The following is a 25,631-nucleotide window of genomic DNA, read 5'->3' on the forward strand; positions in this document are numbered from 1 at the left end:
CGCATTACTGCTGAGAGTTTAGCGCCGCGGGTAAGGGGACGCTGAAAGCCCGACGTTCTCAAGAACGATCACTTGCCGAGGTAGTTTGGGGGGACGCCGGCGCGCTGGCCGTGGTGGAGATGGTGTGGGAGGGACGCCGGCGCGTTGGCCGTGGTGAAGATGGTGTGGGAGGGACGCCGGCGCGCAGGCCATAGTGGAGATGGTGAGGAGGGTGTGGGATGGGTGCCGGCGCGCTGGCCGTGGTAGGGGTGGCATTGGGGGAACACCGCGCTGGCCGTGGTGGAGGTGGTGTGGGAGGGACGCCGGCGCGCTGGCCGTGATGGAGATGGCGAGGAGGGTGTGGGATGGGTGCCGGCGCGCTGGCCGTGGTAGGGGTGGCATTGGAGGAACACCGCGCTGGCCGTGATGGAGGCGGTGTGGGAGGGACGCCGGCGCGTTGGCCGTGGTAGGGGTGACATAGGAGGAACACCGCACTGGCCGTGATGGAGGCGGTGTGGGAGGGACGCCGGCGCGCTGGCCGTGGTAGGGGTGACATGGGAGGAACACCGCACTGGCCGTGATGGAGGCGGTGTGGGAGGGACGCCAGCGCGCTGGCCGTGGTAGGGGTGGCATAGGAGGAACACCGCGCTGGCCGTGATGGAGGCGGTGTGGGAGGGACGCCGGCGCGCTGGCCGCTGAGCTCTGCCGCCAGGTCCGCGGCGGTCACGTGACCGGGCGGAACAGCCGCCGTGAGACTGGTTCGGGTACCGCACAGCGAGCCCAGGCGGCTGCACAAACTCCACATAACCCTGTGCCGTTTCTCCACCGTCCGGACGGGGAGGACGGCCGGCGCCGGACCCTCACATTGCGGGCAGATGATAGCGTTCATCTTACAGGCATGAGAAGCTTCGGTGGCACTCAGAAACGCCGATGTCCCTGGCCGCCGATCTTACCACATGGTAGTGCTTGATTTTCACAATATTTTCCTGTAAAATTGTGTGAATTAAGCCGTTTACGATCACTCCATCATGAAGCATTTAAACATGTTCACATCTGAGAGCTTGGGACATGGTTAACACAATATTTCCTCCCTACGAATCAGTTAGTTTCATTTTTGCCACCTGTCTGACCGGAGATATAAGCAATGTGTTAGTCCGTCGGGTGCGTTCAGCGAAAAACATGACGAATGTTGTAATCACATATGTTAACAGCATTCATGTCAGTCATAACCTGCCCCCGCCTATGCAAGGTTTTGTTGGCATCTGCCATTTTTAGTCTGTGAAAGGCTTCACGCCTATTTGATTGACTTACTACCTGGCAAGTCATAATGAAACAATGATCATGCCCATTCTCTAACTGTGCGCTTAGCGGCCATGGCATTAATTTGTCTGGCAACGTAACAACGACCAGTTCCGGCCCAGTGTTCCGACCAAACAATGCCAGCAGTGCCAGCCGATTACAGTTGCGGTTAATATGCGCTGTCCTGTATGACTGGATGGCATGCTCGAGTTCAGGCGGCCCATACACCGCCCAAATCTGGCTCGATATTCCAACCAACGATTCCATATGCGTTCCAGAAATCGCGGTGGCGAATTTCTAAGTGCCATGTATGGGTGTGCTATTCGCCCCCCCCCCCCCCCCCAAGTGGAGGCCGTTGCCGTGGTTTTAGGCCATGCCTGATCAGTGATTGTCGGCATCGACTGATCTCTGAATAACGTCACCCGGAAAGCCGTGCCTTTCAAATTTTTGTCCTCTAATGACAAAAGTGATAAGATAACAGCCTGACTACATTAGATATCTACGGTTTGGCATTCAAGCAGCGCTCAGCAAGGAAAAACAATCGGAGATATTCCTGATACAATAGCTATGCTCATATTCTTCGGTTGGGCGTCGTGTCGAGGCCGGTGAGAAAGCAACAGATACTTTCGTGCTGAATTGGGATTCGGTCAAGATCAAAGGAGCATGACTTCATGCGGGAGCTTAGAGTTGAAGCCGCGGCGGAATCCCTCCGCATAATCAATGCCAGGTATCCACAGCAGCCCCAGCAGCCACAGCATACACAGCATCCATGGCACCACAGCACAAACGGCATCCACAGCACATGCAGCGTCAGGAGCATCCACAGCACACGCAGCATCCACGGCATCCAAAGCATCCATATCTCACACAGCATCCGCAACACCCTCAGCATAAGCAGCATTCACAGCACACGCAGAAGCCACAGCAGTCACAGCATCCACAGCATCCACAGCTCCACGGCATCCACAGCATTCACAGCGGCCACAACAAACGCAGCATCATAGCAACCACAGCAGCCTACCAGTCCACCAGCCACTGCAGACATTTATCCAGCTGCGCTCGCTGAGAGCCCGATTTGCCAGCGTATGATTGGACCTGCTCATGATAACACCAGTCGGAATAGCAGAGACGCCCTTTCTCGCCCAGATGCTGCGCATGACACTACGCGACATCCGGTGGTAGAAGGACGCTGCTCTGCTCCCACCGCGTCCCACCAGGCGGTCCGCTCATCTCCCACCGCGTCCCACCAGGCCGTCCTCTCTGCTCTCACCGAGTCCCACCCGGCGGTCCGCTCATCTCCCACCGCGTCCCATCGGGCGGTCCGCTCAGCTCCCAACGCGTCCCACCGGGCGGCTCGTTCAGGTCCTACCGCATCCCACCGAGCGATCCGCTCTGCTCTCACCGTGTCGCACCCGGCGGTCCTCTCATCTCCCACCGCGTCCCACCAGGCCGTCCGCTCTGCGCTTATCGCATCCCACCAGGCCGTCCGCTCAGCTCCTATTGTATCCCACCGGTGTAACGCCTCGTGTTAAGAATGCCGTCCAATGCGACGCCTTGTGTTGAGCCGGCCCGCTCCAGTGCCGTCCACTGCGACGCCTCGTGTTAAGCCGGCCCGCTCCAGTGCCGTCCACTGCGACGCCTCGTGTTAAGCCGGCCCGCCCCAGTGCCGTCTAACGTGACACCTCGTGTTAAGAATGCCGTCCACTGCGACGCCTCGTGTTAAGCCGGCCCACTCCAGTGCCGTCCGCTGTGGCGCCTCGTGTTAGGCCGGCCCGTTCCAGTGCCGTCCACCGTGAAGCCTCACTCACAGCTTGCCGACGCCGTGGTCTGTATGGCAGACAGGCTGGTTAGGTGACGGTTCGAGGTCACGCTCCCAGCAGCCGTGCTGCCGTCCCGTTTTTTTCCCGTGTGCAGTTGTCCCCCCTTCCCCCGCAACAGATGCTTATGTTTGATTTGTCCAGACAGCTTCCCTAGAATGGAAGGGGCTGGGTGCATATGGGTGGTTGCCACCCTGGGACGAGGGCGGGCGAGGCCCCTTAGGAAGCCGCGCCGAGATCAGGAGTACAGCTTATCATCAGAGTGTTTGTGCGGTATGCACTTCAGGGCAGTCTGTGCAGGACACCTGCCGTTGAAGGAAATGTTCAACATTTATGTGGGGTTTTGAACTGAAATGGCCGTCTTGAATACTTTTTGGTGCAGTTAACAGCCCTGCCATTCTTGAGACCCAAATCCCCTTAGTTTCTGAGCTGCACGCCTGTGAAAATGGGGAGAGTATTTCGGGGAGAGTATTCCAAAGTCATTTTGGTCAAAGTGATGTGCCAATTATTTGACCACCTGCGACGATCAGGGATGTTGTTGCTTCAATGACGGTTCATACGTTGATCCGGGGTGAATGGCGTGAGTCACAAGGCCTCCCGCGTCAGAGAGAGGACTAATGTGAAATTATGTATCCCGCTAAGGGGCTTCGGATCGGCTAGGGGATCGCGCAACAACGACGATCGCAAAATGATGTTTCCGAATTTCATTCAAAATCAAGCCGTAGGGTTCAAAGATTACACTGCGCGAATCACTTTTTGCAACTTTGTGGTTATCTTCTGGACAGCTTAACAGTTACAACAGCACGAAAATGAAAGATTTTAGCTTTACTCTTTCAGTTTCACCACCAGATTCGAGGACCACTTCGCGGTGCTGTACAGGCCAGTCTGTTATTATTATCATCAATCTAAAAATCGCATAAGTGAAATATACGCCCGGAATATCTATAAATGCACAATTGTATGTCCAAAAGCGTTCAAAGGTTCTTCTTTCAAATGCATCATTATTTGCGTCCACCTGTTGGCTAAGGCCTAGTGTTGGCCGCGGGGCCGACGACGAGCGGCCTGTGGAGAATGCAACGCCTGGTGTCGAGGTTTTCGTTGCTAAGATATGCGGGTGCCCTTGCTCAAAATTGTGTTACATTGTTTGCATGACTAATCACGATTCTGGTTGAATGTGGAGCATATCCAGACAAAAATGACTTGGCCATGTTAATACAAATTTTTGAACCATTTTGCTCTTTAAGCTACATTGGTGGGTTCTTGAAATCCTTGCACAACCCAGAAAAAAATTTCAACAAAGTTTTTGCGCTCTATATCGGATTAAAAAGAGTCCACTGAACTATTTTCAAATGAAAAGTGCCATGGATTTATTTCATATTGTCATTTAACACATGACGTTTTCAGTTCATTGACTATATAAACTTCAGGCAGAATTGATCTCGCGGTAGCGCCCGGCATCCATTTCGGTTGTAAAAGGTACAAATGTGTAAGATTTATATATATATATATATATATATAAAGATATATACAAAAATATGTATATATATATATATATATATATATATATATATGTAGTCTACGAACAACATGCTTAAAAACATGCTTCCACTAACGCCATATCCGACATTTTGTTTTTTTTGGGGGGGGGGTTGGAGGGCCCTTTTACTATTGCGCTCCTGGGGGGGGGGGATGGCGGAAAGGGGTATGGTGTTCTGTGATCTGTAGCGCTGCTGGCCGCGGTCAGACAGTTGGGTTTCCTCTGCTCCATTGTTTTAAATAAACAGATCACGCATTGGGTTGCGATGCATTGGATTGCGACTTGCACATCTGTGATGATACCCAACCAGCCCAATGCACTTTTCAACACCAGCCACAGCTACACTGCGCCGGATGTTGCTGCTGTCCTGCATTGTTCGGAGAAGGAAGGAAACAAAGTGATGCGACCGCATGGTGGAATTTGTCGCGTTCGGAATAAAAGATTCCCATCAATATACATTTTCAGGGTCTAGATGCCTCAAACCAGCCCCTGCTTCAGTTCAGCCTACGGGTCAAGTTCTACGTGGAGTGTCACCTCCTTCTCAGGTGAGTGATATGGAGGCAGTGCGTAGTTTTAGCTCGCGGTTTGCGGTTGGAGTGCGAACGAGCATTGTCTTGATTCGCTTTTGCTTGCACTCTTCCGCTGTGATCATGAACTAACGTGGATTAGTATATTTCAAAACTTGTTTGCTTAAGGTCCGGGTCTAGTTCTCTGAATGCACCTTCCTTTCCTCGATGCGTCGGTTTGTGAGGTTGCGTTGTCAACGCCATGTACATGTCACGGTGCGACGGAGTACTCCTAATTTCTCTGGGGAAAGAACTGTTATATATTTGCCCGATAGGGCAAGCTCAGATCTATTTATATATTGTATTATATATGTATTATATTATATTATATTCATCATATTATATTATATTTATTATATTTTATTATATTTATTATATCATATTATATTTATTATATTATATTATATTTATTATATTATATTATATTTATTATATTACATTATATATTTATTTATATATATCGCACCTATTGTCCAAGGTGCGAATAGGCTGTGCATCGTAATGCGTGGTAACACAACCCAAATTAAAGGCAGTATCATAGCACACTCTTTCAAATTGTGCAGTCCAACTCCCAATGTATTGATAACTATTTTGTGGAAGGAATCCATTTTTTAAAATAAAATCAGAGGCTTGAAATAACGGTCAAGTCGAAGGCAGTGAGAAACCCATATCTTGAGTTCTCAGCGAGACGACAGCGATCAATATGTAGTCTGTGAGAACACATAGTCTGAATGACGAGTGAGGCTGACGGACTCCTGACGATCATGTCGTCTTCCACTCTGTGCAAAGAAATACTTTAAGCGGAACTCAACTTGATGCTGCACACGCCACAAACACGCGTGTGGAAAAAGTTAGAGCATTACAGAAAAACAATTTTGAGCTCATTATGTAGCCAGCTGGAGCATACCGGTATTATTCATGTGGTATCCTTTGCTGTTAAAGACGTGGTCGCGTATCTTTCTTGTGGCTGTTGCTCCTCCTCTTACTTTTTAATAGTCGTACGGTTTGGCCTTTACTCGAGTCGGTGTGAGGCTTGAACCTCATCGATATGCGTTGTGAAAGCGTCGTATTTGGATTTGAATTCAGTGTCGCGCTTCCATTTACTTCGCATTCTTCGACTTACTTACTTTAAAGCCAATTCGAATTTCATTGGTGAGTATCAAGATATTTACATGTACGGCTGTACAGCCAAGCTTCTTATTCAGCCCCATGCAGGTCATTAGGAAGTCTTCATTGCGGGTCACAAATTTACCAGGTCACAGTCGGGTTATGCAGCGAGCGGTTGAGGAAGAACAACTGATGAAGCGCGATGACGCTTAACTAAGGCCTAGGCCAGACAAATGCTTGCTCTCGACGGCAGTGGGTGCATCCTCATGTTCATGCCTACGCGTTATATGCCTGCGACGGACACCAGGGGACATCGAATTTATAGGTGTGGAAACTAATGCGCAGATGAACGAAGTAAAACAGTTTATTTCATGACATCTAAAAAACGCGCTTGTTACGTTTTCAAACGCCTTCTTGCATCTGATGTTCCTGTCGAGATACGGCAATGTTCTCACCCACACCGAATCGGCTAGTGCGCGGTGACTGCGGCAAGTTTGCGCTGCGCCGCGCGCCGCCACCGGGCGGCACCAACGACACCCAACCGGAAGTACTTCACTTCCGGTCGGGAAGTGAGTCGGCCGGTTGGCGGGCGGCGCCAGAGTCGCTGTGGGTCAGCCTCCCGTCCCGTGTGGCGCGTGGTGGGCAGGAGCATTAGACCGCGGAGGGCCGTTGGTGTCTGAAACGTCAGCACGAGATCAACTTGAGTGAGAGCAAGAGACGCGGCATCGAGTCTTATCTCATGTCGTGGAGCTTCGTGGAGCTTGTCAGCAGAACCAGTCGATCAAATTTGTGCATTGCGCATCACCTTGCACTAGCACTACTTAGAGCGTCTTGTAGTTACCCCTTTTCACGCAAGCATTACTAGACAGGGGCATGATTTGGTACCACGCCTGAAATGCTTGACAGGATGGATACGAAGGAATATGATGATGTTTTGCGGTATGGGTTATCAGCATGGCTGTAACTTTAACGCAATCAACTCACCCCGGAGGCGTTTTGTATCATTATCATGCACATCTTCGTCATTTCCATTGTGCGACGGATGCTCCATGAGTCTTTCCCATGGGTCAAAATACACAGGCGTGATATGGTCCACTGGACCGCGATGTCTCAACAAAATTACTTAAAGAATAATGTTTACAGGATATTAAACCTGACAACATATTTTTGATAGACCTGACGAAAAGCCATGAGTTGCGGCACCTGTGCGTCCCATGTTCCGTTAGTTTTAGAACGAGGTGTCTGTGGAATGCGGCTGAACTAAATTAGGTACCAGTCGAACAAACGCTAGCGTGGAAAGGGTGTTACATATCTTACGTTTCATCATGCATCCAACCTTCTTTCCTCAATCTTGCTTTATCCTGCGACTTCGTGGCGCCCCGTTTGCCCGGGTCAAACTACATGCACGAGCCACGAGCGCGCTAAGGTGCCCCTGGTGGTACCAGGCACCCCCAGTGCCCCATCAGAGCGCCGAGCATAGAGCTCGTATGGTGGCCCCTGCGCACTGTGCGGGCTCAGTTTCGGCGGAGGAACCCCCAGGTGTATATAGCTTTGTTCCACCACTATCCGCTCTCGTTCAGGCTTCGTGGTCCTGAAGTGGTCACAACCGGTCGAATGGGCTCCAATCCAAAGCAAACCAAAAAAGTGTCATCAGGAAATATGCTGAGGGGCCGAAACATCAGGACATAAAGATATTTCTGTCTCGCAGCAGGGCTTTCACTTAAGTGATTGTAACTTAAAACTATGTCACCTTGCCTTGTACGTGATCAGCCTGCACAGATCATCTGGCGTGTAGACGCGCTGAACATGGAGTGGAATATGTCGTGTGTATTTTGTATACAATTGAACCCCTACCCAGCGTTTAGTTGACAACTGTGGATGGATCCTAGAACCAAAGCCACAAGGCGCAGTCGAGGGCGACACTTTCCACAAGGATGATTGGGGTGCGGGTACACTAATGAGTTCGTGTTGGACTTTTGTGGCAATTCACTCCATGCAAGGATATAAGCCTTATCTAGTAATCCCAAACAGGAGTATGCAACGTAGGCACTCCTGCAAACAGTGATGTTTTTAATTTCATTGTTTCTCACGCATGGCTACCGAAGCAATGCTAGACCTGCTAAAAATTCCGCTCCTTGTATGTGCCCGTTGAGCCTGGGTCAGCTTGCACCCACTGCGTGGTGCCCTCGGGCCGTCCTCGCGGGGGCGTTGTCAGCATTGTGTGGGTCAACCCTCCTGTCTGGTCAGCCGGGCCACCCGGCACCGCTGTGTGGGCTGACCTTCCTGTCTGCCCCTGCAGGGACCGGGTCACCCGGCACCGCTGTGTGGGCTGACCCTGCCTGACTATCCCTGCATGGACCGGGTCACCTGGCACTGCCGCGTGGGCTGACCCTGTCTGTCTGTCCCTGTGGGGACCGGCCCCCCGGCACCGCTGTGTGGGCTGACACTGTCTGTCTGTCCCTGCAGGGATCAGGTCACCCGGCACCACTACTACCTGCAGCTGCGGGAGAACGTGCTGGCGCACGGGCAGGCGTGCAGCCGGGAGTTGTGCCTGCTGCTGGCCGGCTGGGCGTTGCAGGCTGACCTCGGCGACCGACCACTTCACGCCGGCACCCAGTACTTCCGGCCGGCCGACTACTTCCCCGACTGGGTACGCGTCCGCTCACAGACAGAGTGGTAGTGGTGGGGGCGTCTGTTTCTGTCCCGCTCGTCACGCGTCTGCCGGCGTGGTCTCGTCGTCCCGTGTTTAGGCGCTGCGCTCGCGCATGTCGGCCGGAGCTGCAGAGCGTTCGTGCAACAACGGGGCAGCGCATGCGAGTATTGTGGCTGCATTCCTGGAGCAGCCACTCACGTGTTCATGTGGCACAGTCTGGGGTATTTCGCCATCCGCGGCAGCCTAGAGAGGGCTTGATTTTAACTTTTGCTTCTCGGTATTTCAGGATGTAATCGTCGGACCGAAAAAAACTCAAACGACAGTCGAGAGCCCCGGTCGACCTTCCTGAGAAATTTTTCTATTGATGTCCATCACTGATGGCGACCGCTGATGCATCCCAAATTTTCAAATGATTTCAAGGACCTCCACCCTCCTTAATATTGATCGAGGGGCTATGTGACCGGAATCAAACGGACGAGCGCGTATTCTTGCGTCGCATAGCTATGCATAGTTGGTAAAGTGGAATGCTATAATACTAAAAACGGTAAGCGTTGAGGTCGTATCATATCACGTCATGGTTGTGCCAAGTCCAGGTCTTGTTATCAAATGTAAAGGATTTCGCACTCATCCGGTTAAAATGCTATATAGAAGTCATTGGTATGAAAATGCCTCAGTTATACCAATTTGTTAACCACAATTGGGCAACACAACTTACGTTGCTTTAACACCTGCAAGATGGCCTTACATGATCTCGAACGGTGAACCGATGTGAAATGGTGTGGCCGACCGTTATTAGAGGCACTCAAGCTAGCGGAAAAATTGTTTGATTACATTACAAAGTAAATTAACCACAACTGAAAGGGAAAATTGAATTAGTTAAGGTTTATTAAATTATTTAACATTTAACTCGATATTAATTAGTGTTGAATAAAATAGTTCATAATTTTTTGATGCAATGTTACTTAAATTAATTAGTTAAGAACAACTTAAGACTTAAAATGGAAGTCCAGAAAAACAAAGGAAATTGTGAATCGCTGCTCGCGGTTGTGACGTCACAGCTTGCGACTTGACCTAGTATCAAAAATTGTGATGCCCGGGAATATGCGAAGTTGATTAAGTGCCAGTTGCTGAAAATTTAGCGCACCTACCAGGTGGAGCCAGCATTTTTTTCTGTAAACATGGAGGAGGCTGCTTTTCCCTTTTTCGAAAGCCTCCTCCCTTGCTACGCTGTGCTAAGCGCTGTGTCCCAAACGTAACGTCCGTTTGGCCCCTAATTGAGTTAAAGATTAGAAGCTAACCGTGTTTGGTTTAGGGTTTTAAACTATTAGAAACTATTTCAGCACGATTTACAACCTTGCTTAATGACCAACATCTACCGCACCTAATAACGACACCTTTTAACTAATACCTAATAACCGCTCCAACCACCCCAACCACCCCAACCACGTCACAGCATGATGCGATATTCTCGCGCCATCGTTGCGATTTGATTAGACTCGAACAAAAAAAAAACTCCTTCCCTCGTGCAAAATGTATTTATGGACGGCCTCTGGTTTGCCAGGACTCACTGGGGCCACCAATAAAGCCACAGAATATCACGCGGAGCACAGAAATCGATTATCATGCTCGGGGACTAGGAATGGGCTTCACTCGATGTTCACACCCATGCTTTAAGCGAGCATTTGCGCAGAGCGCATGTAGGATAAGTGGCCTGTCCGACACTGGTATGGCAAACTTCAGGAGAGTCTGTGTGGTGCTTTTGGATGTAACCGGCAAGTTAAAGCATTAGTGTGACAATTGATCATTTCAGATCATTCGCTCATCATTACCATCTTTATGGTTTTCGCTGGTCGCTCATTATACTGCAATGTTGCTGCCCAGTTTTTGGCATGAAAAAGGATCCTGTTGGTAGCTGTTGTTACCAGTGCACGTTAATGAACGAAGTGTTTCATAGCACGGCACTACGGTGATATCGTCCTGACGGCAACTTTGGGAATATTTCCTTTGATTACTGCGTTGCGTGTAATTTGTGTGTCCGTCTAGTTGGCACTTAATTAAAATGTGATAAAAAACTAAATGGCACTTAATTCAAATTTGCACAAAACTGGGGGACGTGTCCGTCTAGCTGGCAACAGATGGGATTTAACCCCCTTTAGGGTAGGACATAGCACGCGTGTTTTCACGACAATCGTTTAAAGAATAATTTCAGGTCTGGCTGTCTTCTCCAGATTCTAGTTTGACTCCTCCAATACGGATTCATTCTCTTAATCTTACAGACATGGTTACATCCATGGGTTATTGTTTGGGTGGAAAATGTTAGTTTTGAGTCGCACCACCCTCGTTGCCCCGCAATTCATTTTAAAAAGTGGACCCAGCCCCCATATCAGCCTGTTCTGGCTTTTCGAAGCGCTTTGGCAGGCAGCTCAGCTGGTGGTCCGTCTGGTTTTGCGAAGCGCGGCTCCCGTCGTCTCCCTGTTCAACATCAGCTGACAGGCCGCCTGCTGTCGGCAGCTGATTGGTCAGGCGGGCGCCGAGTCCATCCTGAACAGCACGCCAGCCGTACACCGGCACAACAGGGGCATGTCCAGTGCGCAGGCCGAGCTGGCTTATATCAGGGAGGCGTCGGCGGTCGAGGCGCCCTTCAACCTGCACCTGTACCGGCTCAGGCGCCGGAAGTCGGACACTTCCGGCTCCGTTCTGCTCGGCATCTGCCCCAACGGCGTGGAGCTGTATCAGGTATGGACGCCAACGGTGTCGGCGCTACTTTGCCAGCCTGTCTTCTGACTGATGTAGAATCAATACAGAGTGTCCATTTGCTAATCGTGTGCTAGGAAGATGATTGCGTGCTGGATTTGGCATAGGGCACAAAGTTGTGCAAAGTTTGAATTTATAGAAGCTCTCCGAGTCTGTTTTCGCACAAACCAAAAGTTGTCAATGCGCCGCTTTTGTGCTATTACCGTCCATTAAATAAGTCTTGACGTTATCACTTGAGCCATCGCCTATGGTTAGCGGGCTGGATGAAGGAGTTCGATGGGGGAAAAGAGCCTAACTAGCGTCAGTACTCCGTGAATGACAGTAACTATAAGAATATAATAGTCAGATGCGATACATTTCGTTAGACGTCATTGTATTGCGTCATTGCATCCTGATTCGTCAGAATAGTATCCAAGGAGTTTAAATGATTTAACTCGGCTCGTATTATCTAAAGTAGCCAGGACAAAATAGGGATGCTTGAACTTCGTGAGGAGTGGTCCATCCGGAATGGCCTTGGTGCTTGTAGGCTGCTTTTAGGTCCAATTGTGGAAACGCATCAATTGAAGACGCTTCTATTTGTTTAATTTTTTCAGATTTCTAAGGCGTGACACATAAGGTTATTACATCAACCCCACAGCATCTATAATTCATGATAAAAAATGTGGTCCAATGCTCGGAAGCTATGATATCGTTAATATCATAACATTTCTGTTCCTCTTTAAACACAGCGTGAGCCTACCGTTTTCTTTTATTTGTGTACTCATCAAGTTATTTATCCAGTTTTTCTTGTCTTTATGAGGTTCAAAGCTTCTTTCTTATACTTTTGTGGAGTTTTAAGTCCGGTGTATTTATAAAGTTATGCCATGCAAATGCATACGGGCAGTGACGCACCTTTGCTACATCGTTCGTTTACTTCGTGCAACCAAGGCGCGATGACTCTCCAGGTAATTCCAGTAACGGGGTGACTCAATCAGGTAACTACATGTTTCCAAGCGAACTGATTTATCCTTTTTGATGATCCTGCACCCCTTGTGCTACCCGTCCTGCAATGGCTCGCTTCTTCCTAGACATGCTAATACCCCGAAGTGTGCATATTTCAGTGTTTGTTTGCACAAGGGATAAGGCTAGATGACGGACAAAACGAAACAGCCTCCTACTTTGGAAAGCGTAACTGACTACCAGGCTGCACTAACGATAAATGAGCTTAAATGATGGGTCCGTTCTAGGACGTCGTGTGTAACACAAGATACTTCAGAAATGGCCCAAGTTTCTCCATCGTACCCTTTTGCGTGCTGTTCTTAGTGTAATTTTCTGTGCGAAGGTTAGCACCAATAATTTTGCACTTGTAAATGCACTTAGAGTCATAATTACAGCTACAGTAGTGAGGCCAACCGTCCGCGTCAAGGAGAGCTAAAAATCCAGGTTGCGGATGCGGCGACGGCGGTCGTGCAGTTTTCAGAAGTCTAAGCATCTGTCATCCAGAACACCCTCAAGACATGAATTGCACAACTTCTGTGCATGACAGTGTGTCGCGAGCCGTGTGCTTGTTGGTGACCCGTTTCAGATGTTTCGAAAGGTCCACAGGAATGCGACCAATCTGTTTCTTGCCTTTGTGATCGCGGATTAAGGTTAACTGCATGGACGCACGACTTGCTGTCACACCATGACATAGCGGCATCAAAGTGTCGACTACTTACCCCTCCCTGGTTTATGTAACACAATGCAAAGAAGGCGGCAAGCACCGGAGAATCCGAGCGAGGTGGGACCGGCGGCGTCGCGCCGTCCGGTCCGTACCGAGCCCGACGCGGGGGCAGGCGGGCAGGCAGGCTGGCCGACCCGGCTAGCCCGCCGCGTCCGCCGCAGGCTGGCGCCGCTCCCATTCCTCAGCGCTGGCCGGGGAGCGGAGCTCGGCCGACCGCCGCCCATCTGGGTCAACCCGCACCCGGCCGCCGCCGGCCAGCGGCGAGCACCGCACGGCGGCCGGTTCGCCGCCGTGCCGCAGTGGTCGCGGTCCGGCGGGGGGCTCCCAGCGACTGGACACGATCCGGCGGGGCCTCCCACCGACTGGACACGGTCCGTGGGGCCTCCCAGCGACTGAACACGGTCCGGCGGAGGCCTACCAGCGACTGGGACACGGTCCGGTAGGGCCTCCCAGCGCCTGGACACGGTCCGGCGGGCCTCCCAGCGACTGGAACGCAGTCCGGTGGGGCCTCTTAGCGACTGGACACGGTCCGGACACGGTCCGGCGGTGCACAGGGACTGGGACACGGTCTGATGGGACACAGGGACTGGGATACGGTCTGGTGGGACACGGGGATTGGGACACGGTCCGGTCGGTACGGGGAATGGGCCACGGTCATTTCGATGGTATCCAGGGATCGAAGACATGGTCTAGTAATGTCCAAGGATCGCCGGCAAGGTCTGGTGGGATCTGGAGACCGAAGAAAAAGTCTAATGGGGTCTGGAAACCAATGACACAGTCTAATGGGTCTGGAGACCAAACAAACGGTCTAGTGGGGTCTGGAGACCGAGGCCACGGTCTAGTAGGGCCTGCAGACGGAAGGCACAGTCTAGTGTGATCTGGAGATCGATGACACGATATTGGAGGGGGGGTGGAGGGTCTGGAAGCCGAAACTACGGGTCCCCAGAAGAAACAAGTATGGTCTGTTTGTGTTGCATCCTTGTTGAACGAACATTCTTGTTCACAAGATAACACAGCATACTTAGTTCTGCATGCTCAATAATGGGGAGGAGGACGTTGGGATCAGGGGTCAGGCAAAGCACTGCCTACTGCGGCGTGCTTCACGTGTACGTATGTATGAATGCATGCATGTATGTATTGAGCATGTATGCCATTGAATGAATGTGTCGCAACATGAGATCGCCTTTGCCTTTGAGATGGTTTTCTTTCCTTACAGGAGGAGAAGAACAGCGTCAGAAAGCTGATTGCGTCTTTTATCTGGACAAACATCGGCAGGCTCGGCTTTGAGGTGAGTCAGCTGTTGCACAGCATTGCTATCTCGACATGACTCTCCTCTCGTCAGTTACACGCAGCTCTAACAAGAAGCGTTGTACCGTCTGGCGTGTGTCAAATGCAGTGATGTCTTGAGGAAAGATGTGACTTGTAATATACCTGTGGGTGCTTAAAGATGGACGCAAGACTGCGTGCTGTTCGCAATGCAAGTCATATCGCACACTTAATTTATGTTAAATGTCAAGGCACAAATGAAAACTGTAATCGTTGAACCCTCCCGAATCCTTCACACTTATGGCAAAAGTAAGTGGCACACTATGCACTGAAACATGCAAGCAAAAGAGACTGAGTTCCTCGTGCCTAAAGCGTAACCAGACGGGAACTGGGAGATGAAGGCACATACTGTGCGCAGCGGCGATAGGTGTCGAGAAGTATGACGCATTTAGCAACAGTATGACAGGCAGACACATGGCTTACAGCCATGGCCTTTAGTGGTCATGATCTGTTTTAATGTGACCTTATCTTGGGTCATGCAAGGCAGAGAAACGTTCGCGAGAGGTGGGCCTTTTTACGAGCTGGTTTCTGCGATTAAAATGTTTTCTCCAAAGATTTTGGCAGTTCTTGTGTCGTGCCTCTCCGAATAATGTGATAAGAAAGTTTTATCTTAGACCATTGCCAAGCACTGTCAACCTTATCGGATATCATTTTGCCACATTTTGCTTTGTTTCCAGAAAAAGAAGTTTGAAATCAGTGCCTTGACTCAGAAGTTCACTTTCTACACCACGGACGACGAGAAATCCAAGCAGCTGTTCCACCTCTGCAAGGAGACCCACCTGTTCACGCAGTCAGCTCATGACCGGCTCGCCCTCATCCAGCAGCGTTCAGAAGAAGGTGCGTACGGTGGCGGACTGTGTTTGTCACGTGTGGTGGACCGCTGTCCTGGTACAAGCCTCAGAGGAAACGGCCCTCGTCAGCCCAGTGTTGCTGGCACGACCCCGCTCTACCGACTCTTCCCTCGCCGGACCAGGTGGTCGGTCTACCGACTCTTGCCTTGCCGAACCAGGTGGTCGGTCTACCGACTCTTCCCTCGCCGAACCAGGCGGTCTATCTACCGACTCTTCCCTCGCCGGACCAGGCGGTCGATCTACCGACTCACCCCTCGCTGAACAAGGCGGTCGATCTACTGACAGACTCCCCGCTGAACGAGGCGGTTTCACAGCCTCCACCAGAGTTTTTTTTTTAGAATAAATCATGAATGCATTGTACTTACATTTTGTTAACTGAGCACACCGTGTTTTTACACACTCGGTGAAAGTTTGTGTTCCCGACTCTTCAGAGCTCGCGAATTGTGACATCTTGGGATCGTGTCTGTGGCATTTTGCGTCCAGGCATCCAGACATGCAAGTTTGTCGTAAAACGTGCGCTCTGAAGGCTGAGGGCGTGCATGCTTTACGATTCCACACGATGATAGGATTCTTTAAAATGCGCGAGGTGATGTCATTTGAAGCCATTGCCTAACGGGAAGAAATCTGTACGGAAATATTTTACGTTGCATGGTCTCGTATGGCACATGGCGGGTGACATTACTGATCTGTATTGAATGAAGAAATATGTGTCGATGTAATACTGACCTTGACCTCGTGCAGCAAATGTCTGGCCATGTTACCGATCTTTAGCGGATTATGACGACCCCTGCAAAGCGTCGCTTGTTTCATTGCCATACCACGTTGGGTTTCGGAGATAACCTGATGAAGTCTGTGGCCCCAATGCTACACCATTGTGACCTGATTTCTCATGTCACATGTCACGCTCACTGATTGGTTATCATCCATTTACCGAAAACCAAAGCTGACGCTTGCTACTAAATTTAAGGAATCGCAACCAAAGGGAACATTCTACCACCGATTGGACAAGTGTCACCAATATGGACGTTTTCATCATCAAAACAGTAGGAAATAGAGAAGTTCTTCTAGAAGCTGGGATGTTTGGCCTGCTAGCGAAAACGGCTATACTTTCAGTCCAACTGGCAGCGAGTTCCGAATGTTTTGGGGCGCGGACGTCGCAGTTCACCTCGGACTTGCGTTTTGAGAGCGAGTCCCTGACCCGTGTTGAGTTTCGTATACATACCTAAAGGGCGAAAGGCGCAGCGGGGCATGGGAGCGGGGGCAGCACAGGGAACATGAAGCCCCCTCGGGGTCCAAGGGGCCTTCGGGCCCATCAGGACAGACGACGACGGTGCCGTAGATCTAGCCGGGTTACGAACCCAACCCGCAGGCCGGATCCTCATAGGCCAGCCAAAGGGCATCTTGCGCCTACCGTGATCCCCGGGCCGGTGAAGCCGTGTCTCCCGCGCCGGCCCTGTCTCCTGAATCCTGTCTGTCTCTGTCTCTGTCTCTGTCTCTGTCTCCTGTCTCCATTCAAGTCTCCTGCGCCGGCCGCGGCCGCGGCGGGTGTGGAGCGGCGCCCAGCCAGTACTGCGTGGCGCGCACTCCCCCCTGCGCTGTTGTGTGCATGGCAGCAGACTGGTGCCTGAGACCTGATTCATCACAAATGAATCGAATCGATTCTGAATCAAAGTGATTGGAAACCGAGTTTTGAATAAAACGGTGTCATTTGTTCGGACTGAATCAAGCGAAATAGAGTGGGGGTCATGGCTCGATTTAGTGTCATAAGAATTACAGATGTTGCTACTTATTTTTCTGTAATGGCGCACTATACAACACCATGGTTGGAATTTGAAAAACTTGTTGCACCCAATGATCGTGTTCTGTAAAGTTGCAGGACGTGTGCATCTGCACCACAATGCCTTATGCTAATAATTATGTGGCCCTATTCATGTATGTGAAGGATATATATATATATATATATATATATATATATGATATATATAGATATATATACATATATATATATATATATATATATATATATATATATATATATGCATCCTTCAAAACGCCAGGCGTTCGTCGATGAATTGTCAGTTTGCTGCAAAACTTAATTTCATCACGGCATAGATAACTGAAAGCTTTGAGCACTACACTTATTCAGATGCCTCGTACACTTTAAAAAATGTTGATAATTTTTTGTTTTCGTTGCTTAATTTCATTGCTCGTTGCATTGCTTGTGTCGCCGCGCTGCGCCGGGCCACCGCCACGGCCGCACGTCACACACTGCGCGAGCTGACGTCAGCAACCGATTACGTCCACTTGAGAGCTGACGTCAGCAGCCGATTACGTCCACCCGAAAATCGGCTTTTGGAACGCTAAGCGACGCCGCGCCCCTGACGGGAGCTGGGCCTGGCTGGCAGAGCGGCGGACGCCGGCGAGCTCGCTCCGGCGCCCCCGTGACCTGCGCCCGGGCTGGGAGTACCTGCAGACGTCGGCCGGCGACGCCGAGCAGCGGGTCTCGGTCGTCTCCAGCACCTCGTCCAACGCCACGTCCGGCGTCGTCTCGGACCGGACCGTGCCGAGCCTGGACGACAGCGACGGTGAGTGCTGGCCCGTCTGGCCGCAGCGACACCGCCCCGGCCCGAACACCGCCGCCACGCCGTGGGTGCGTACGTTGAGATGCCCTTGTTAGGGTGTGTGGGACGGCTGCTGCCGATCTTGACAATGCCTTGGTATGCAGCGCTGAACAGATTTTTGATATTACGAACTGTCGGGGAAGCCACTGAGTCTTCAAGCAAGTGAACCTGTGGTGAGCGGCTTACAACGACCGCGGGGCTGGTGGCAAGGAGGCACCAAATAAACTTGCCGCAGTCCGGGCCGTTTTGCTGGTCCTGGGCGGTGAGTCAGGTGCGGTCGGGTGTTTACAGATGACCTGCAGGCGGAGCTGCTGGCCGGCTGCGGGGCGGCCGAGTCTGCCGAGAGCGGGGTGGACTCGATGACTCGCTCCCGCTCGCAGCTGGACGCCGCCTCCCCGCGATCGTCACAGAGATCCTCCGCCGGTAAGTCGGCACTGAGGCTCCCACAGCTTTGGAAATTAGTCTCAGCTTTCTGTGCAGTCAGTTGAATGTTGAACTGAAGACGTTATTGTGGCGCCCTGAATATCACTCTTTAGCGACCAGCGGTTACACAACAGCCCCTCGCTGAAAGAAAATCGCGTAGTGCCGGTCTGGCTCGGCGTTCCACTCCGGATCAGCCAGTCCGCGGCTGCACCGGACCGGAGGCACTGGCCACATTGACAAACGCCGTCCTGAGATGCCCGTGACGTCACCAATGGACGACTGAATCTGGTGCAGCACGGGGTAAGACCCGTCGAGACGTGGCTATGACGTCACAAGCCACTGGCTCGGGATGATAACTGTCGGGAACGACGGACCTCGTGTCATTTTTTTGCACAATGCGTAGACATGAATGTATCAGAAGCTGTTTCGCAAGTCGTTGGCGCTTCCGATATCGCAATTCCTTCGTCATTAGGGCTTTACGACGCACTCAGCTACTGAGCGCATGTGGCCTCGTCTGCCTCTCACCCCGACTGGAAGGATGGACACCGTGAAGAACCGAACCCTGTACGTTTGGTCATATCACAATTTGTATATGTAGGCAATATCATGGCATGCCACCCTTCCGTCACTTCTACCGCTACATGGACAGCAGGCTGACCTGGTTGACGATATTCAGAGGTGTCTGTTTACTCACTGACGCCCGGAGGCTGTTTTTCCCCGAACTTGTGGCAGTATACTGACTAAGCATTGATGTTAGTCTGCCAGCGCGGCTGAGGTGGCAGTGAACTGTCATTTCGCTGTCACTTGACACTGACTACGTTCAATTATCCAGCACTGTCACCGCTACCACCATCTACTTCCAGCCATTAACTAGCACTGTATAACTTGAACGCCAAGTTATTGATCGTACCTCTTGATTCCGAGTGAGGTCACAGGTTGGGCGATCCTTACTTGAGCCATGTATGATGCGATTTTCAGCTTAAGCGGCCCGGCCCGGCGTAACCCGGCCGTTGTGCTTCCTTGGAGTTGACGCATTGGAAGTCACTCATTGTGGGCTCATGCTGTATGGTCGGTCAGACTTTTCTTGCAACATTGTAATACGAGCACGATTCCATGTCTCCATTCGGGTAACATGAGAAAGGTAAAATTGCCGCACGCAGAAAACCCTGAAGAACTACGGGTGAGCCACACTAAACCCGACACTCAGATCTCACCGACCCACTATTGCATTGCAATGAGATCAACAGATTCAGACGGAAGAGAAAAGGGACAGTCGTATTGGCCAAGATATGGGGCAATGTGCCGATGTGGTCACGTGCTCTCGTGCGCCAATCATGGATCCTACCGTTTCGGGGTGTTTTGGGGGTTGTTGTTGGATCTCAGCAGCAAGGTTAGATCGATACGTGAACTCAGCTGCACGTTGCGGGTGAATGTACGATGCTCACTGGCCGGTCTCACAACTGCCCCACCCGTAGTGGTCTAGTGTAACCGTAGTGCGGTCTTGTGATCTAGCGACGTATTAGTGACCAATGATCGACCGGAAAGCGACTTACCTTTTCATCCTGTTCGAAACTGATCTCGAAAGCCTGATGGATATTTTGGGTCTGGAAACTACACTGGTTATAGACCTGTTCGTTGTGAGCAACGTCCACCAAACTATTTTCGTTTTCCCCTATATTGTGGCCATGATTACAAAAACCGTAAACTACCGCACACTTCTCGATGCACGCACGCACGCACGCACGCACGCACGCACGCACGCACGCACACACACTCCCACCCACATACCCACACCCACACCCACACCCCCCACACCCCCTCCACACACATACACGCACGCATACACACGTTGCTCCTTTAGTGATATAGAAGAGATTTTTTGGCAAAACACGTTCAAGCCAAAATTGAGGGAGGTGTGGACCTCGCCTGTATGTTTGAATGAAGCATCATGTATGATGTCTATTTCCTTCAATTCGTTTACATGTACACGTATGTTCGCGGACTCTAATCCTTCGATAGGCACTGTATCGTGGTAATGGCTTGAAATCGCTCCTGGTTTAATCCCCGGAATGCTGGTGTCCTGTAAAAACTGTGACATGCTGTTAAAAAAAAAAACACTGAAAAATCGAGTGGTATCATTGGCCGGCAATTTTCAATTCACTTCTGCTATTGTTTCGATAAAAGTATGTTGCCGACATATCGACTCAACCATATTTCCATTCCCCTTTTTTCCTCGAGGAATAAGGTTAATACTAATGTCTGTTGTTATACTGTATGATTTCAAGTGTTGTGGAGGACATGGGTGTAAGTGATTTTGGCGATCCGTTCGTGGGTGGTGGGTGAGCAAGAAGGCAAACACCATAGTTTTATGGAAGAGTTGCGATGAGACGTCAGTTTCACTGATGAAACAATAATACGGACTGTTGTCCTCGTCTGATGGTATGAACACGTGCTCATACTGTTTTTATTACAGGGTATTTCATTTTGAATTTTGACTTTAATAAGGTGCTCATATTTATGTACAAAATCTCTTGAGAAATGTCCTTGTTTTACAGACATTTCAGCATTTCGACACTTACGCCAATCAGTGTTTGTGTGCCTAAAAGCGGCCCACGGCAGTTCCATGAACACGAGTGCACTTCCAGAATAACTCACACCCGCTAGAGCTTTGCGGATGACGCGTCCAGCCGCTGAGCTCGGGGATGGAAGCCTGTATCTCCAGCTCCCAAACCACGATGACTACGTGGAAGACACTAATCTAAATGCCTAGCAACCTTCAACAATATTTGTCAAATAGGTTGTGCTTGGTCCTTTTTTGCCGCCCTTAATTGCACTGTTGATACTGATATTTCAAGTGAAACTCCCTTCGTACATATATATATATATATATATATATATATATATATATATATAAAGTATTTACGCCGGTAGATGCTTGCACACCAGACAAGGACAAAAGTCCGAACAATTATCCCATCTGTGGGCAAACATTGCTGTACGGTGTGATTTACTTCACTTTGAAGTGGAACGGCTGTGCAGTTAGTTCTCCGCGAACACTTGCTATCAGTGTAGACTAAACTGCCTTCAGCTGGCACGCCAAATGAGATGTTCAAGGCAGTGCGATCATTTGGTGTACCAAACCGACCAAACACTCCGCATCTGTGGGTCATTCGGTTCGAGTGTACCAAGTGGCTGCTGCTTTGTGCGTTGGAACGCAGACTTCTTACTGACGCGTCGTCTCGTCTCCAGGTGGTGAGGTGACCCCGCCAGCCCGGCGGCGTCCGTCCGCGGCGGCGGTGGCGCCGGCTGCGGCGGCCGACGCACGGCGGGGCTCCGGGCGCACCGGCGACGGCTGCGCTCCTTCCCCGCGCCGCCTGTCGCTGACAGGAAACCCACACTACGCGCTGGCGCAGCTGCCGCCGGCCGCCGCCGGCCGTGTCGAGGCCAGCGAGCCGGCGCCGGCGCCAGGGTTCGCATCGCCAGCGGCCTGCTGCACCACGAGCGCGCAGCAGGAGGCGTCGATGTGCGGTGCCGCGCGGCCGGCAGCCGGCGGCGGCGCGTGCCTCTCGGACGCCGCCAGCCGGACGTTAAACAGCACCATGTGCACGCGGCCAGACGGCAGCACCGGCTCCGGCTCGGACAGCGCGCGCCACCGCCCGCTGCGGCCGAGCGGTGCCACGGACGGCGACGCGCCGGCCAGCGCTGACCTGCGCGTAGCCCCGTCCGACAGCGCCGACCTGTGCAGCGGCACCTTGGCCGCCGCCGGTCAGGTGGACATCGACTACAGCGTGCACTCGGCGCACACGTCGGTCGGCTCTGTCGTCACGACGCCCGGCTCGTTCCCGCGCAAGACCACCGTCTCCAGCACGTTCGAAACGGACAGCGACTACGTCCAGGTGCCTTACGACAGGCACGGCCAGCCCCGGATGGCTGAGCCGGCGGGCGGCGTGCCAATGGCCACGGTGACGACGGTGACGCCCGTGTGTGTAGCGCAGTCATGTCAGACGGCGGCGGTGGACGAGCGACCGCCGCCGGCGGAGGCTGCCGTGCGCGTCGTCACCGTGCCGGCGGCCGGGGCGCCGGCCTCGGGTGAGGCGTCGGCGCGCTTCATCACCGCCCGGCCACCGGTGACCGTGCTGCGTGCGTGCGTGGCGACGGCGTCGCTCCTCGAGCCCCAGCCGCCGCCGGCCGCTCTGTTGCGCCCAGCTGCCTCAGATCGCAGCGTTGTGCTCAGCGGCAACAGCTGCCTGGACGTGCGCGCGTCCCACCCGGCCCCGGGTCCCGGGCCGGGGCCTCGCGCGTCGCGACTAGCTCTCAGCACGGCGCAGAAGCCCGCGGCGATGCGGCCAGCGCCCGGTCCGGTGTCGAGTGGCGCGTTGGCACGTGTGGGGCCGCACCCTGCGCTGGGTCACGCGGTGACTCAACCCTCGCTGAGTCCCTGTCTGCACGCGGTGCCGACTCCCAGCTGGCAGCAGTCGGCACCAACCGCCAGCTGGCAGCAGCCGGCGATCGGCGCGGAGCTGGCCGCAGCTGGCAGGCTGACCCAGCTGGCGGCGGGTCCGCTGCTGCCGTGTGGCCGAGACCCGGCGCAGCGCACCAGCCTGGCCACCGTTTACATCGGCCAGCTGGCTCGCTCGCAGATCGAGCAGTTCCAGCGCCAGCTGCTCTCCAACTCAGATTACGTCATGTACCCGCTGAAGGACCCGGGCATCAGCCGGCAGGAGTACATGGACGCCAGGCGGTGCGGTGTGGCGGACCTCTCGGACGGCCGGCCGCCGCCGCCGCTGTGCCGCGCCCCCAAGGACAGTGCGCAGTACCGCAGCTTCCTTAGTGTGGCAGGCCCGCGCGGCGCCAGCGTCGGCCCGACGCGCGAGGCGGTCGGCTCGCTGGCGGAGCGGCTTGACAGCCTGCGCCGCCACCTCAGCTGCCAGTCGCTGGCCCCCTCCGCCACGGGCGCGTCCGCGGTCAGCGGCACGCCAGCGCCCAGCCCGGCACTGCCGACGGCCGCCAGTGGCCGGCGCGCCGCTGTGAACCGCGCGACCTCGGACAACCTGCCGGCGTCGGCCGGCGCGGCGCGACGCTCGGCGGCGTCGGCTCACGGCGATGAGCGGCCTCCACCGCCGTACTGGCAGGTTAGTCAGCTCGGTCAGCCAGTGGCCGGCGGTGTTGTGACAGATGTTCTGAAGCGTGCCTGGTGCCGGTTTGTCACCATGCCATCTGCATGCGCCGCTGCTGGTCGTCGGGTGATCGGGGAACGGGTGCGCTGCTGCCGCGTCAGGTGATGGGCGCGCCCCTGACGACGATGGTGTGCTGTACCCAGGCGCAGCAGCTGCTGCCAGACGCAGCCCCGAACCGGTCGCTGGTGTCCGTCAGCCAACCAAGCCAGTCCCAGCGACAGCGGCGCCAAACGCTGAACAAGCACCAGCTGCTGGTCCGCCAGCACCTGGATTGCATGGAGCGAGTGTCGCCGGCCAGCGGCGCCGAGCCGCCGACGCCGACGGCACCCTCTGGCCAGCCTCAGCTGGACGTGGACCAGCTGCGGCTGACCAGCGACCGGCTGGACCTGCCCCTCATCTCGGCGCTGTGCCGCGACCGTCTCCTGCGGTCGCCGACCTGCCGGCCACGCACCTGGCACGAGGCGAGCGGCGCACCGGTCGCTTCGCCGGCGCACCCGGCCGCCGGCCAGCCGATCCTCGCACGCCACCAGTCGCTCGCGCTGCCGGCGTTTCCGGCGGCCGGCCGTCCGTCGGGGCCGGGCAGGCCGCGACGCCGGCCGGTAATCACCAGTCACCGCCATCCGTCGACCGTGACGCCGCTCACCGCCAGCACGCCTGCCAGGCGCGGCGGGAAGGCGGCGCCGGCAGCGGGCGCTGGGGCTGCCCGGTGACCCAGCCGTCAGGTGCCACGTGGTGTCACGCGCGGCTGCCGTCAGGGTCATCCGCGATAAGGTTGCCACAAATCAGTGATGCCGTGAATCGCGTCCTTGCGGGCGTCTGAGTCATTTCCCTTCCGCCCGTCTCATTGTGCCTACATTGGCAAGTCATGATCCGGTGTGATCCGGCTCCCGCCGGGTGTTCTGGCCAGTAGCTTGTTTTGCTAGCGTCTGGATGGTCCCGAACAGGCGGGCAGCAGGGGTTTTCAAAGGCGGGGTTTGGTCGCAAACGGAGACGCAGAATTTGGCTGTAGTTTCAAAACGCAATGGAGGAGAAGCCACCAACAAAAGAGATTGTGTTGCTCCCTGGAGCCATGTAGGCCGTCCAGATGAATCCACTTTCCAGGCAATGAGTCTTTCCATAATCACATGTATTCAACTCCCGTGTGGCTTATTTATAATTTTTTCGTCCAAGACCCGTCCCGGGAAGCTTATCCTTGAGGCCTGTTGCTGCGTCCACCAGTGTACTGTCACCTCGTGTTTGTACTTCAAGGGTAATGGCCACTGACGCTCGCTGTGGTACGGCATGAAATGTCGGTTTCGGCAAGGCAAGATATCGGGTCATGTTCCACGTTGATTGTGATATGTCCTCCGAGCGTGTGGCAAATGTGTCTTCACCTCTAACACTGTACGGTGTATGTGTAATGTCGTGTATGCGCACCTGAACAATCGCCAAGTTTTCCAAAGCAATTCATATTTTATCAGAATAGTGTGTAGTTTGTGGCGACGTGGCCCTTACTTCGTGTATTGTAGGCGTAGATATGTGTGCTTAATCTTGTTGTTATGCGTGGTGCACTGCGTGTGTCAAATATGACCGGTCGCTTACCACCAGCACTATTTGTCTACTCTACAAAGCACTGAGGACGCATAGGCGGATCCTGGGGGGAGGGGGGGGGGGCACGGCGGCATGGCCCCCCAAAACCTCTGAGAGTATGTTTTGGCTACCCCAAAATATTCGCAGAACTTCATAAAAGTTTCGTCTACTTACCGGCTGTTTTAACTTCAACTGTTTTAACTGTTTTGTTTTAACTTCTGTTTAAGATTCAAAAGGATTTCGTTGTTTT

The 25,631-nt window shown here is 53.0% G+C and overlaps 1 protein-coding gene across 1 annotated transcript; it reads left to right on the forward strand.

Moving 5' to 3' along the window:
• Positions 1 to 344: 344 nt before the first annotated feature.
• LOC119094472 (protein expanded-like) lies at positions 345 to 24,049 on the forward strand. The gene is made up of 12 exons (XM_037217529.1): positions 345 to 368; positions 5,098 to 5,177; positions 8,772 to 8,955; positions 11,470 to 11,694; positions 14,631 to 14,702; positions 15,418 to 15,577; positions 17,997 to 18,176; positions 18,504 to 18,635; positions 22,023 to 22,053; positions 22,366 to 22,606; positions 23,228 to 23,376; positions 23,956 to 24,049. Exons 1-12 carry the CDS (start codon positions 345 to 347, stop codon positions 24,047 to 24,049), a joined length of 1,572 nt encoding a protein of 523 aa, XP_037073424.1.
• Positions 24,050 to 25,631: the final 1,582 nt, after the last annotated feature.

This window comes from Pollicipes pollicipes, unplaced genomic scaffold (assembly GCF_011947565.3).
Source record: "Pollicipes pollicipes isolate AB1234 unplaced genomic scaffold, Ppol_2.1 Scaffold_4002;HRSCAF=4701_pilon_pilon_pilon, whole genome shotgun sequence".
NCBI classification, from domain to species: Eukaryota; Metazoa; Arthropoda; class Thecostraca; order Pollicipedomorpha; family Pollicipedidae; genus Pollicipes; species Pollicipes pollicipes.

What these genes read in the sequence shown, in the direction of transcription:
- LOC119094472 (XM_037217529.1), top strand. Translation starts at nt 345, where the DNA reads ATGGGTGCCGGCGCGCTGGCCGTG. An exon ending in TACGCGCTGGCGCAGCTGCC is followed by an intron (nt 22,054 to 22,365) that starts GCCGGCCGCCGC and finishes CCCGTCCGACAG; the next exon opens with CGCCGACCTGTGCAGCGGCA. An exon ending in GAGTACATGGACGCCAGGCG is followed by an intron (nt 23,377 to 23,955) that starts GTGCGGTGTGGC and finishes TGCTGTACCCAG; the next exon opens with GCGCAGCAGCTGCTGCCAGA.